This window comes from Equus caballus, chromosome 6, assembly GCF_041296265.1.
Source record: "Equus caballus isolate H_3958 breed thoroughbred chromosome 6, TB-T2T, whole genome shotgun sequence".
Lineage (NCBI taxonomy): Eukaryota > Metazoa > Chordata > Mammalia > Perissodactyla > Equidae > Equus > Equus caballus.
In genome coordinates, this window is record NC_091689.1 from 79,532,900 (window position 1) to 79,548,866 (window position 15,967).

General features: G+C 38.2%; 1 protein-coding gene across 1 annotated transcript; it reads left to right on the top strand.

Moving 5' to 3' along the window:
- Positions 1-920: 920 nt before the first annotated feature.
- OR8S32 (olfactory receptor family 8 subfamily S member 32) lies at positions 921-1,856 on the top strand. The gene is given in 1 exon segment (NM_001391067.1): positions 921-1,856. A coding segment is annotated over 1 exon segment (936 nt).
- Positions 1,857-15,967: the final 14,111 nt, after the last annotated feature.

Here is a 15,967-nt window from a genome sequence, read left to right on the forward strand (position 1 = left end):
ACAAAAACAATGTAATTTATTTCCTGTTTCTTCTACTTATTGTCAACATGACATTACAAAATATCCCTGAATATCAGACTTCTCACAGGTAAAATGGAGATAAAATTCCTTACCCCAGGGATAATAATTCCTGGTCAAGTCTCACAGAATTGCTTTGAAACAATTGAGATAGTGTTTAAGAAAGTGCTTATATTTAATGAAATCCTATTAAAGTTAAATGTGCTGTTTATGAAACAAGGAACAAGAACACATTATGACTCATGGGCCCCCAGCACTTTTGCCTTTCTAGGGCACTTTTCCATAAAAATAGATTAAAATTTATACTTTATGATTGTAGTCATAAAGACAAATATAATCCATTCTGTGTTATATTCATTATTTTCTCTGATCTTAAAATAAATAAAAACATTTTCATCAGCCACAGAAGAATTGTGGCCCTAGGCACTGTACCTACTGTGCCTCATGGGTACCAACTTTGGTAAGGAGCCACTGGATGATTTTGAGCAAAAAAATGATGTTTGAGAAATTGAAGAGAGCAGACTTAGAAAACCACAGCGGATATGTGTTAGAATTTTTAGGATATCTAGACAATAGGAAGAATGCAATAGCATCTAAATACTGTGAACATGTAGGTGAGCCAGAGGTACTCATTTTTCCAGTTAAATCCCCGTGGAAGAGGAATAGCATTCTCTGAAGTATGTGAAAACTGTGACTCAAACCTGTGATAACAAAACAGGATAAAAACTTACTGGGATACAGTGAGGGCAGCTTTGAGATGTCTGACCACAGCGTCCAGGCAGAGCAGGGAGAGATGGATGAGAAGAAAGGGTGATGCTGTGAAGGAGATAATGATATGAGAAGGACAATCATAGGAGATCTCACCTCTCGTTTTATTTTATTCCAGGGAAACATCCTCTACAATGGCCTTGAGGAAGCACAGCATCATCACTGAGTTTATTCTCGTTGGACTATCTGATGACCCCCACATCGAGGCTCTGCTGTTTGTGCTCTTCCTGGGGATTTACATTCTGACCATAATGGGGAACCTGACGATGCTGCTGGTGGTCAGGACTGATTCCCATCTCCATACACCTATGTATTTCTTCTTGAGTAATCTATCATTCCCAGACCTTTGCTTCTCTTCTGTCACTGTGCCCAAGCTACTGAAGGACCTCCTGTCTGAGAAGAAAACAATCTCAGTAGAGGGCTGTCTGACTCAGGTCTTCTTTGTGTTTCTCACTGCGGGGACTGAAGCCTTTCTTCTCTCAGTGATGGCCTATGACCGCTATGTTGCCATCTGCCACCCGCTGCTTTATGGCCAACTGATGAGCAACCAGCTCTGTGTGAAGCTGGTGCTGGCCTCCTGGGGCCTGGCCTCTCTCAATTCAGTCGTCATTGTGCTCTTGGCTATTAGCCTGGACTTCTGTGAGGCCCAAACCGTACAGCACTACACCTGTGAGCTGCCCTCCCTCTTCCCTCTGTCTTGCTCTGATATCTCCATCAGTATTGACATCTTGATTTGCTCCATCTTACTGCATGGGTTTGGAACCTTCCTCCCAGTCTTCTTCTCTTATACTCGCATTGTTTCCACCATCCTGAGCATCAGCTCTACCACAGGCAGAAGCAAGGCCTTCTCCACCTGTTCCTCCCACCTCATTGCAGTGATCCTATTCTTTGGCTCAGGTTTGATTCGCTATCTGATGCCCACCTCTGTTTCCTCCCTAGATTTGCTCTCCTCTCTGCAATACAGTGCAGTCACACCCATGCTAAACCCCCTCATCTACAGCCTAAAAAACATGGAGGTGAAGGCAGCTGTGAAAAGGACATTGGGGAAATATCTGCAATATTTTAGGTAGTGAACAAGAAGATAGAATAGTAGGATATGAGTTTGTGTAGGCTATGAGTAAGTGTTTGAACTTAAGGTTGAATTCTGGATCACTAACTTGAAAGGAGCCCTGTACCACCCTCTCCCAGCTATAATGACAATTAAAAGTAAAATATATGAAATTATCGGGAGCTGGCCCCGTGGCCGAGTGGTTAAGTCTGTGCGCTCTGCTGCAGGCGGCCCAGTGTTTCGTTGGTTCGAATCCTGGGCACGGACATGGCACTGCTCATCAAACCACGCTGAGGCAGCGTCCCACATGCTACAACTAAAAGGACCCACAACGAAGAATATACAACTATGTACTGGGGAGCTTTGGGGAGAAAAAGGAAAAAATAAAATCTTAAAAAATATATATATATGAAATTATCTCTGGTTTATAACGGGTATACCTATGGTCTATTTTTTCTTCAACTCCCTCACATCACTACCACCACTTTCTTTCTAGAACTCATAGCTAAATGTTATATCTCCTGAATTAATCATTTATGTATCTAATCTTGTCACCCTTATTATTTTCATCTTTTCGATACACTTTGTTAAAGAGTTCATCCACTTCATTGTCCTCTATAGTATTTAGACTATTTTTATTCCTTCTTTACTTATTTTTATTAAATATTATTTTTATTAAAGTCTTAAATCTATATTTATGAATTTTAACTTTTAAAACAAAATATGTTGACACCTCCGTGAAAGATCATAAGTTTATTTTACTTTAACAATCTTCCTCCTTCTGCTGCCACTTCAATCTGCTCCTCGCCTTCTTTCTTTTCTTACATTCTGAAACTTTTGTCCCTGGATATTATCAAAAAATTATTATCTTTTCATTATTTGACTTTAGAATCAATTATATTCCGGATTTTAATCATAATCTATAGTTATTTGGCTTCATTCTATGAATAAATAAATGTATTTAATATTCACTCCATCCCTTTCATAGCATGTTTTCACTTCCTCTTTTCCACAGGAGGGCATAAGAGTTAGATACTTGGTCTTAAGCACCCAGTTGCATGTGTTCATACCCTGGCTCTGCCCAAGCTTTATGACCCTGACAAATTACTTAACTTCTGTGCACCTCAGTTTCCTATATATAAAGTTGGGATAATAACAGTATCTACCTCATATATTGTGAGAATCAGATGAAATGGTACATTAAGAACTAGAAAACTAATAGCCACCATTTGAGCATTACCCATCATTGTTCATGAGTTCTGTATTTCATTCTGCTTTTATTTTGTTGTAATGTGCACTTATCTGGACTTTTTTAAGAAACGAATATTATGAAATAGTCCAAGACCTTGCATATCCGGTAATCTCTTTATTTTGACTCCACATATGAATGAAAACTTGCCTCATTATAGAATTTTGGGGTCCCATCTTTTTTCCTCTGTATATATTATATATTGTCATCTGGTGTCAATTGGTCTTCAGAAATGTAAGGACAGCATGACGTTTTGCTACAAACAAAAGGTAGAAAACAAAATGGCACCAAGAGAGCACAAAAACAGTAAAAAACAAAAAGAAAAGTTTAAAAAAAGATATCAGAAAAATTTAATAAGTGTATACTGTAACAATAATGGAAATATAAACTCATGAATTAAAAGGAAAAGACTTTAAGATTGGACTATAAAAGCTATACGCTATATACAAAATAAAGACCTCAAAGTGATTCATAAATGTTGAAAGTTTTTTCAAATTATTCAAATATCTAACCTAGAAAATGAATACAAAAGGAAAGCAGTTGTAAAGGTATAACTGTCAGCCAAAATTGAATTCAAAGTAAAAAAAAAAAATAGACAAAGAATTTAGCACAGTGGTCAAGCATGTAGTAAATGCTCAATAAATATTTTGCTAACTGAATGAATATAATTCTCAAATTTGGAAGTGTACAATCCACAATGACGTCTATAAGCCACAAAGAAGATATAATGATGTGAACCTTAACTGCTCAACTCACAGAGCGAAAATACTGTAGAAAATAATAAGGAAAATAAACAAATTTATAATAATTGTAAAACACTTTTATAGAGATTTTAGAGTTTTAAATTAAATAGACAAAACAAAAGCAATGGTAAGGAAAAACAGGATAATATAATTAACAATAATGTTCTAATAACATTATATCTAACTATACACCCTGCAAATCAGTGTCTATGGAACATTTACAAAAATTGATCAAATAAAAAATTTCATAAAATTCCAAAAAGTAGAAATGCAACAAGTTAAATTCTCATTTCATGATGTGATAAAATTACAAATTCATAGCAGATGTTCCTCGAATAAACAGAAACCACAAAAAACATGATCATCTGGAAATTTTAAAATCTTCTACTAAAAATACTTGAACCAAAGAGGACCTCAAAACTGAAAATAAAAACTAACTAGAAATAGAAATAATGCACTACTGAGTATTAAAACATACATTGTATGACCAAAACTGAATTGAATTTAAGATGCATAGTCTTAACTACTTATATTACTGAACAGAAAATTTAAAAATAAAGTCATAATGAATAAATGATTCCAAATGTCAAGGCCAACAAAATTAACTTAAGAAAAGCAGCAGGATAAAAATGATAATATTAAAAGCAAAAAATTAATCAAGAAATAGAAAAACAGAATTGTCAGATAAACCATGCAATATAAGAGCTGCGCATATGTGCATGTGTGAGGTAATTTCATCTTTCCTTCTCTTCATCTAACAAAGATTATAGGTGTAATGTTACTGTTCACTTTACGTTCTTCTAAGTCATTTGGCAAAACTGAGAAGATTGCATTTCTTTGCGTTTGCTCTTTTCTCTCCACCCCCTCCCACTCCATAGTGTCAGAGAGAGTGTGTGAAAGATTCCAGAGCATGCCTGACACCGCAATCTTGTTATTCCAAACAAAGTCCTCTTGATTTTGGCCCCGTTTTCAGAAACTCTGTGCTCTGCTAGTCAGGAGGAAAATGAAGTCAATCTTCCATAAAGCAGATCCATTAAAAAGAAGAAGAAGAATGAAAAGATAAGGTACACAAATCTAATATCGTCTAACTATGACAAGTCCCTGGAATAAAGAACTGAGGAATAAGAGAAGAATCTTCCCAAAAATCAGAGGAGTTTCCTGGAAAAGACAAAAGAGATGATATTCACACTGAAAGGGTCCAATTAGTTCCCACACAATAAATGATAAGACTCACATCTAGATACAGCATTATAAAATTTCAGAAGGTCAAGGTTGAATAAAATGCAGAATGGATTGACTAGGAAACAGCATTAAGGAATTTTCTAAGCTGTTAACAAGAAATATAAAGAAAATAAGAATATCAAGGGGAAAAAACTAATTTATGCATGAAAGTCATGGCTCAGTATGAAGCATACTAAAATGTAGCATGATTCTAAGAAATTGATAGACTATAAGAAAAATAATTAATTAGAACTTGATGCATGCATATTCCCAAAAGCAGCACATATTTAGGACCACTGTCAGATGAAATCACACTCCTACACTTCAGTGAATAACATCGCCTCAGTCAGAACACGGCTTTCGGTTTTCAGTTCTCATAATCAATCCACAAGCGTGATGTAAATATTAAAATCCTAAACAATGCAAATAATGCAAACAATACAAATAATGATAAAGATATAACAGGAAAGGAGAAATGAAATGTAAGGAAAATAATTTCCTTATGTTGCACTACAGGAATAAAGACACAGTCTAAAACTAATAGAAGAAATACAGTTGAGCCAGACATTGTCTGTTTGTTCCTAATGGCATCTTTGGGCTTCTGAGTACCTCAAATCACAGAAACTAGAAGCTTGCAAACTACGTTTCCCAGACTCCTTTGCCAACTGAAGTTTTGGCCAGTGAGATGCACTCACGCAAGACCAAAGACCAAAAGGAGGCAGATGCTGTTGTTGTTCCTCACCACTGGAGGGCAGATGTGAATGTTTTGGAAGACAGCAAATGTTAGGTTTTACGGTTTCTAAACAAAAGTAATGGAGGGTAGAGACAAATTTGGCCTGGCAGATCATATCTAGATTTCTACATCTACCATGTTCTTTGGAGACAGGCCCTGTGGACGGAACCCTTTGTTCCCTGTTTCCTGACTGTTGCTGTCACTGCTTGGGAGGCCTTGCTTCCGCGTTTTGCAGAGTTGAACTGAGTCTGGGCTGCTTTCCCAAGGGATGCCTCACCCCTGTGTATTTGTGTAAGTGACCCATGGAAAGTGTCTTAGCAAAGACGTTTTACAGAGTACCAAACTTTAAAATCTATCTTCTTTGAAATTAAAAGAAGCTCAGAACTAGACATGTAAATGATCTAATCAGCCATTCCTGGGATCAGTATGGGAGATCATTCACTTTGTGCCCAAGAAATAGAATGAGTAAGGGACACAAAAGGCAAATACACACACTGTATTTCTGCTAAAACAAGGGTTCTCAACTTCAGCATGCTTGATGTTTGGGACTGAATAATTCTTTGTTGTGGTGGGCTGTCCTGTGTATTGTAGGATGTTTAGCACCATCCCTGGCCTTTACTCACGGGACACTTGTAGAACCCCCCCGCCAGTTGTGACAATCAAAAAAGGTCTCCTGACATTGACAAATGTCTCCTGGGGGGCAAAATTGACCCTAGTCGAGAATCACTGTGCTAGAGCATCTAACTTAAATTTCAACCTACTTTCCTATTCTTGTGAGCTAATCTAGGCCCTGAAAGAACTCCGGAAACTTATTTTACCCTTCTTCTCTGGAACCTGTGACTGAGTTGCTCAAAGGAGTCTTCTCCATTCTTCATTTCCTTTAGACCCAACCCTCTGTGGGTCCTCACGGCTTCTTCAGCTAAGAGACTCCCAAGACAGCCATACCTAGCTTACCACCCCTACTCCATGGAAAAGACTTGCAGTGCCACTCTCCCTTGAGGTCTAGAGTAAAGCAAGGTCCAAGGTCCTTGGCTTTGCTTGGCCCTCCTGATAGAGACACTCAAGCTACATGGAAAAAGAAAGATACTTTGATAGTTTGGTATCATTTGCTCCTCCACTGAAAGGTCCACATCTGCTGTGGTGGCCTTATTGTGTCTTGCATGGGTTATTGCTTCACCTCTGAACCCTGGACCAGGGATGGGGTGAAAAGAGAGAAGGCCTTGACCTCCCTTTTATAGCTTATGTGACCCACACTGCTTTCTTAGCTATCCTGAGAGACTGTGGTAGTGATGTGAAACAGCAAAAATTTTATCTCAAACAGATCCTATTTCAAACCCTTACTCAAGCATGTAACATCTGTGTGAGCTCATATAAGTTACTGAATTTTCATGAGTTTCTTTTATCTCTAAAATGAGCATAATAATATACACATTTCTTGTGGATTTTATAAGGACTCAGTGATATCATGAACAAACCTAGGAACATATCTATTGTTCCTGGAACTACATATAATCAAAACATATATACAAACTGAGAGTAACTCACTTTTGGTAAATATTCACTGAGAATATACTGTGGATCCAGGAAATATGAGGTGTTCATTTCCCTGATGGTACACTGAGGAACCACCATGTGGTGGAGAATAAGTGCTTTGTTGATATCTACCGTGTGGCATGGATGAGAGACAGATACTATAGCAGACAACCCAGCTGGGAGACTGGGAGCTTTAGAAAGGAGAGGTAGTGATGGAAGGAAATATCTCAGACTTCTAGGAGTTGATGATCTAACCATGGTGAAAGAACTGAAACAATTCAAAAACAGTGAGCAGTGTCCAAAAGTCATTAATATGGAAAACATGCACTAAAGTGAAAGAAAAGAAGGGGAAGAGAAATCAGTCAACAAGAGCCTGAGATTTCAAATTCTGTTTACTGATTCACTGATTCATCTTTCAAGTTTATTTTAAACATCTAGAATGTGTGGGGCACTGTGCTTATTGACAGGCATTTAACACTGAAGAAGAAAAGTGTGCTGTGAGGGTTAATTCCAGCAGACCTGAATGAGTCTGAACTTCTTACTGAAATAAGAGACATATTTGAATGGCACTGATCCCTGGTCTAAGTATGAAACATATTGATTAATAGTATTGCTTTGTATTCAGAAGTCCAGTGTGAGTTTTGAGGTGGCCCATCCCAATGTGTCAACATTGTTTTGTTGATGATAATGAGATTAATGATTTGCATCTGGTCTCAGTGAGCCCTCACAGAGGCCTCTGCTGTTGGGGCTGGTTGCATAGCAAGAATATGCTTATATGATCAACAGGTTGTAAGATCAGTCCAGGCTCCTTTTGGGCTCCCTGATTCCAAAGTGTTCCATGACCCTATCAGTGGATTTCTGATCTGAGAAAAACGTATGTCCTGATATGGCAGAGAGGATAATTGGAGCTTGTGCCAGCTCTCTCTGGATGCCTTGCTGTGAGACAGCATTTGCCTGTGAGGTTTACCTTTACCTGATGCTATTGCCATGTTTATCCTTTTCCTGCAATAATCATAGATCTGTAAGCATTGTTATTTGGGGCCCTGTGAGTGTCCTTTAATCATCAAACACTATCTTACTGCTGCCATTAGTTCAGTTGGTATCACAAGTGGGATTGGAAGTCCATGCCTACTCCAACTTATTTTTAGCTAAAAATATGGCTAAGCATTGTTTAGATACAAAAAGCATGATTCTGGTAAAGAGGGCGAAAGTGACTCACTGATGTCAGATGGTTGTCAAGAAACCCTTGGTTTGAAGTAGCACATGCTTTGAAATCTGCTACTGATAATAAAACTTTCCAATGGAATCTGAAAATGATAAAACTCAAACCTTGGGATTTGGCAAAATGCATTAGCAGGAAACTTCAAACTGATGGCAGGTCCGCTAAAATTCAGTTCCGTGGTTGTTGCACTCAGTGTTAGCAAAAAAAAAGCTCAGAATCTCCTTTGGTTGAGCTTCATTTACCCTCTGGCCAGTAGATGAAGTTCCAACCATGGAACCTGAGCAACCACAATGATAAATTGGCTACACCTGTGAGACCAATTACTATTAAAAAATGTAATTCAAGTGGGACAAGCTGACAATGGAGGGCAAGAAACATGAAAGTAAGGGAGTGTTGAGTGAAAGAATTGAGACTCTTGTAGCATGTTAAAAGCAGCTCCCTGATGAGCCGTTATTGAAACAGCTACTGAGAATTTTAGATCAAGGGGCAATGTCCTTGAACACTGCTGAGTGGAGGAGAACATTTGCTAGCTACTGAGGGAATGTTTGGAAGCACTTTGGATCTTTGAATGGCTGCTACCTTTGCAGGGATGTTTTGTGGGGCAGCTACTAGCTTACTAGACTAGATCAAGGGAACGACCTCTCACATACCCACTTTTGTCTGAGCTCCTGGTTCCGATGTGTTTCACACACATATTTATGGTTTCTGATCAAGAGAGAAAGCACATGCTGGTATGGCCCTGCAGAGGGAAGGAAATTGAGCTCCATTCAGTCCTCTCTGGAGTCCTTGCTGTGAGGCAGCCCTTGGTTGTGATGCATATCCTTACTTTAAATCTGTTGCCAAATTATATCCTTTTCCTGCACATCATTGATTTGTAATCATTGTCATTTTAGATCCTTTGAGTCTTCTTTATCAATGGAACCCTGCCTGTCACCATTAGTACAAAAAAACCTCTTGCCTTCATGGAGTTTGAAGTTTAGCGGGAGCTGCATAGCAAGTATGGGATCAGCAAGGAGGTCCAGCATGGCTGGCAGGGCAAGTTTCTCATAAGCCTTAGGGAGAAATGGTTGGTCATTTAGACCTCTGCAATGAAGTCTGGATGAACTAGGATTATTTTTCCCTAAACCCATAAGCAAAGAGAACACTGGGGGTTTTGAAAAAAGGAGAAATTAGAAGACATCTGGGTTTGGGGAAATTTTATCTGGAGGAAGAATGCATTATAAGTCATTAAGGACTTGAATGAAGTTCTCATAAGAACTTGGAAGTAAAAGCAATAGATTTCTCTCTCTGAGCATTGAACAACAAAAACAACACTTAATACATTAGGCCAGTAATAGGCAAAATCAACTTAAGATACAACGTGATTGACCATTAATATATCCAGTGTGTTACTATATCTAAAAATGTAGAGTTGGAAGCTTGAATGTGTCCCATTGTACCTTCTAATCCCAAGTTTGAACTTCCTGGAGCTCCTGAACTGAGCTGCAGCTAAAGCCATCAAGCCGGGGATAGTAAGGCTCAGGCCCTCAGGCCCCTCTGTTAGGAGGAGTGTGTGCAGGCCTTTCTTTCCAGGGGCTGAACATGGATGTTCCTGGGAATATTAGCACTCAAGTGATGGACCTACAGGTGAAAGGTTAGTATTACTGCATGCGAATGTATCTTTCTGTCTGACTCCCAAGCATCTAAGCAAGAACTAAAACAAAGCTAAGTCTTCCTATCTTGAGGATGGGAAAGCATGAGGAGACTAGAGTGCAGAAGTAGGTACCTGAAAGTGAGACCAGCAACTTGCCCACTTCTACCCCACACGCACACAAGTGGAGATTCTGTTCTTTCCCAGACTGCTGCCACTTAAGAAACTCAAACAGCCAGCCTTTGGCCACAATGAGCCAACCGAAACAATACAGAGAGACAATCAGAGAGATAAACATCAAGTAGAATAATCAGAACCACCTCATAAAAAATGTCAAAGGAGATAGACATGGCCCTAAACAACCAGCACAGAAAAAAAAAAATAGTCAGGGCAGTTAAAGAGATTCAAATACAGTAGAATTTTACACTCTGGAACCAAGAGCTATAATTTTCTCATTTAAAAACTCAGACTTCCAGTTTCAGCTCAGAGATATAGAGGGTTGGAAAGATATCACTCCCACTCTTACAACAAGAAAAAAGCTGGACAAACTGAAAATCAACAACTTATCTTAGACCATCAAAGAACTGTCACAGGGCAGATGGCCTACAATAATCTGGAGAGAAATGAGTGCCTGGAGGGAGACACAGGACCTGAGCACTTGCTTACCTTGGACAGAAGCTGCCTGGTGTCGTATAAACTAGTAGGAAAATTAAACCAGAAATTTTGACAAATTGCTAGAGGCAGAATGTATGCTGATGTGAGACTGTGAGGCTTTCCCATGGTGCTCACTGCAGTCAGGGAACAGCAGCCACTATCAAATTCTCCCAGGCCCAGGAGATAGGAGACTATCTCCTCTATGGAACAAAAGGTTTGTCCTGAAGCAGGAAATTCATCAAAGCCCATCTGAGCGCTCGTGCAGTCCCATTGCAGCCAGGGAAAAGGATTCAAAACCTTAGCCTGAGGAAATTGGTGAATATGGAAAGGCAAAGGTACAAAAGTATCCAAACAATTCTGAGAAAGAAGAACAAAACTGAACAAGTTACATTACCCAATTTCAGGACTTGTTATAAAGTTACAGTATTCAAGACAGTGTTGTATCTTCAAAAGGATAGCAAAGGACTAGACATGTAGATCAACGAAGCTGAGTGAAGAATCCAGAAATAGATCCACACAAATATGATTAACTGATTTTCAAAAGGTGCAGAGGAAGCTCAGTGGAGAAATGGAAGTCTTTTCAACAAGTAGTGGTAGAAGAATTGGATGATGTAGGGCAAATACAAATTAAAAATAAAAGGCTAATTCTCTCTGTTGAAAATAAGGGAGAGACTTCCCTCCTCCTACCCTTTTTCTTAGAGCATGCACTTTAGAAAACTTCTAAGTTCTTTCTGTGTCTCTTTGAAATGTATGTAAATCTTTTCAAAGGTTAAATAAGTCTCTTGTCAGCTTTACTATCCAGTACCGTCTTTCTCAAGGACCATCTCTTTAAAATGTAATGATCAGAGGAGATAGCACCCGTCTCCCAGTTTCTGTGGAATGATGGGAGCCTAACCTCAGAGGGGCCTCACTCCAAGTTGCAAAACTGTCTCCTGTCCTAATGGTGTGAGAAGTTTGTTTTTCTTTGGATAAAGCCAATTAGCAAACACAAATGATCACCTCAATTACCAGGAAATCTAGAATGAGCATATGTATGGTAAATGGTGCTGTCAAGTTCTCTTACTTAAGCACTACTTATTGTTTATCATGAGAACATGTATGTAATGGGCTCTATCTGCTTGGCTATTGTGGTATAATGGTAAATAACACTTGATCCTCCTCCTAAATGCAGTGCTGGGCCTAAGAGAGATGACATTTATGACTGGAAATCAACTATACTTGGTCCACCAGGTTCTGTATTTGGAGGTGGTGTTTTTTTCCTGAATATCACATTTTCATCTGATTATTCATTTAAGCCACCAAAGGTTAGCTTCCACACCAGAATCTATCTCTGCAACATCACAGTCAGGGACTTATCTAATTAAAGACAACTGGAGTACCGCTTAGACTATTTCAAAGGTATTCCTAGAAGAAAACATAAGAATAAAGCTCCTTGACATAGGTCTTGGTCATGATTTTTTGGATATGACACCTAAAGCACAAGCAACAAAATCAAAAGTAAACAAGTGGGACTACATCAAACTAAAAAGCTTCTGTGCAGAAAAAAATAACCATCAATAAAATGAAAAGACAACCTATAGAATGGGAAAAAATATTTGCAAACCATGTATCTGGTAAAGTGTAAATATCCAAAATCTACAAAGAACTCATACAACTCAATAGAAAAAAACAAATAATTCAATTAAAAAACAGGCAGAGGACCTGAATATATGCTTTTCCAAAAAAGGTATATGAAAGGCAAAAAGATACATGAGAAGATGCTCAACATCACTAGTCATTAGGGAAACGCAAATTAAACCACAATGAGATATCTCCTCACTCCCATTAGAATGGCCGCCACCAAAAAGACGAGAGATAATAAACGGATGTGGAAAAAAACGAAACCCTTGTGTACTGTTAGTGGGATTGTAAACTGGTACAGCCCCTGTAGAAAACAGTATGAAGGTTCCTCAAAACATTAAAAATAGAACTACCATATAATCCAGCAGTTCCACTTCTGGGAATGTATCCAAAGAAAACAAAAACACTAAGTCAAAGAGATATCTGCTCTGCCATGTTCATAGCAGTATTATTTACAATAGCCAAGACATGGAAATAACTTGAGTGTTCATCAATGGATGAATGGATAAAGAAGTTGTGATAAATAGAATATTATCATACAGGAATATTTATTATATATTATAATGAATATGCACCATATACTATAATATTCAAGTCGAAGATTATTCAGCCATTAAAAAAATAAGGAAATCGGGGCTGGCTAAGTGGCACAGCAGTTAAGTTTGCATGTTCCACTTCTCGGAAGCCTGGGATTTGCCAGTTCAGATCCCGGGTGCTGACGTGGCACCGTTTGACAAAAGCCGTTTGACATGCTGTGGTAGGCATCCCATATATAAAGTAGAGGAAGATGGGCATAGATGTTAGCTCAGGGCCAGTCTTCCTCAGCAAAAAGAGGAGGATTGGCAGTAGATAGCTCAGGGCTAATCGTCCTAAAAAAAAAAAAAAGAGGAAATCTTACCATTTGCAATACCATGGATGGACCCTTTGAAAGCATTATGCTAAATAAAATAAGCCAGGCAGAGAAAGACAAATATTGTATGATCTCACTTATACATGAAATCTAAAACGTAAACATTTCTTTAAATTTTTAAAAAATAAACTCATAGAAAAAGAGATCAGACTTGTGGTTACCAGAGGCAGAGTGTGGGGGGAAGAGGAATTGGAGGAAGGTTGTCAAAGGTACAAAGTTCCAGTTATAAGATAAACAGGTGCTGGGAATATAATGTACAATATGATGACGACAGTTAATACTGCTGTATGTAGTACTGGAAAGTTGTTTTTAAAGGAGTAAATCCTAAGAGTTCTTATGACAAGGAGAAAATTTTTTTCTTTTTTCTTTTCTTCTTTCATTTTATAGTACCTATATGAGATGATGGATGTTAGCAAACCTATTGTGGTAATTATTTCATAATATATGTAAATTAAACCATCATGCTGTACACCTTAAACTTATATAGTGCTGTATGCCAATTATTTCTCATAAAACTGGAGGAGAAAATAATACTTTCAGTTTTTCAAAACAAAACAGAAGTCTAGATTTCATTTGGAATGCTTTACTTTCTCTGAGGAATAAAGAAAACATTTCTGTGAGCCAAGATTAGCCTGTAGGCCATTAATTGTGATATCTGCAAGAACATGCTACTACTTATACATAAATTATAGAACAAAAGGAAAAATGTATTTGATTCCGCAAACATTTCAAAATAGCTTATAACTTCTCTATTTTTTTCATAGACCAAAATTCATACCCTACGCTTCATTTCTATAACAAAAGTATCAGTTTTCCTTATTCCTGCTAATTGGAAAGATGTAATCTTCCTCCTTTCAAAGATCTCTCTCTCTCCCCCAGGAGCTGAATTCCATCCACTTTTTTCCTCAGATGTCTTATTTTATGAAAGTATATCCTCTCTGATCTATACCTTCAACCACTCTCTCAACTCAGCATAAGTATACTACATGAGATCTCTCCCATCTGGAAGGACAGCGGTAGGCACCGTGTGCACTCCCTGGGTTCCGGGCACTAGATTCATTGTCAAACTTTTTGAAAGAATGATCTTTACTTATTTCTCCAAGTTTTTCTTTGCTCTTTCATTCTTATTCTTAATTTCAGATCTATTGGAGAATAATTTACATATAAATGTCCTTTAATACTTATTCAAATGCAGTGGGGCTCCTGTCCCCACTACTCTTTTGAAACCACTCTTATAGATGCACCAATGAATTCATTTATTGCTAAATCCAAGAACTTTCATTTTGTTCCAAACCTTCATTTCCTGCACACTGTATATTATTGATCAGCAGGTTAACATTACAACCATTTTCCTTCAAAATTGATGTACAATAGATATATGTTAATCACAGAAGAATAAGAAAATAGAAAAAAAAAGAGTACAAGTTTGTAGTTGTAGATTAGTTATGTTTAAAACGCCTACTTGCTTTATGTACCAAAGTATATCAAAATGTATTTTGTGATGTACTGAAGGTCCTGAAGCCCACCAAATGTCACAGTGCATTTCAGCCTAATTCATTGTCTGAATTAAGTTATAAAAGTAGCCAAAGATGACTAGGAATTATGTCATTTGATTAAAACCAGATCTACTTCTGACTTTGTGGTTCAAGCTGCTGTGAAAAATGTTTTCCCTGTTACCTTTCTCAGTTTGTACTGAGAGGATTTCCTTTTACCCTTCGTAGCTCAGAGAGCCCTGATGTATCTTCTCAAACACAATAAACATGCTCCTGAAGGCAAAAGAAAAAGTCTACTGCAAGCTTCTTTTTGATGCTGGGAAGTTGGAGGCACTTTGGGTTAGTTAGAAAATCTATTTTAGGAAGACAAAGGCTAAGCTGGTACAGAAGAGGTCCCAAAATACAAGGAATCAAACAAAATAAAAGATCATTTGTCTCTCAGGGCCAGAGATGTCTGGATGGCCCAGAGTGAAAGGCCCGAGTTCCTGCTATTCAGCTGCTTAGTGATTTCCTAGGGACTTACTCAATCAACAACCCTTCCACCCTCACCCACAGCAAAGACTGATAATCGCCCTCCAGTACCTGCCCTTCCCTTCTACCTTGCAGTAATAGAGCTTTCCCACGTTTTAGAGACATGACTCTTCACGTAACGTAGAGACCACGTTTTTCAGCCACAAGTGGTCAAAATTGGGCAACAATCAAGGAGCTGATAATTGTTGAAGCTGGGTGATGGATACAGAGGGGTTATTACACTATTCTTTCTACTTCTGTATATGCTTAAATTTGTCCATAATAAAAAGTTTATACCACAATTAAAATTTTGTTTTATGGCCGGCCCAGTGACATAGTGGTTAAGTTCATGTGCTCCGCTTTGGTGCCGCAGGGTTGCAGGTTCAGAGCCTGGGTGCACAGCGACACATCGCTCATCAAGCCATGCTGTGGAGGCAACCCATATTCAAAGTACAGGAAGAATGGCAAAGATGTTAGGGCCAGTCTTCCTTAAGCAAAAAGGGGAGGATTGGTTGCAGATATTGCTCAGGGTCAATCTTCCTCACCAAAAGCATTAAAAAAATTGTTTTCAAGTTTTTCATATTTTTGGATTTTATTTAAATTGCAATGCATGAA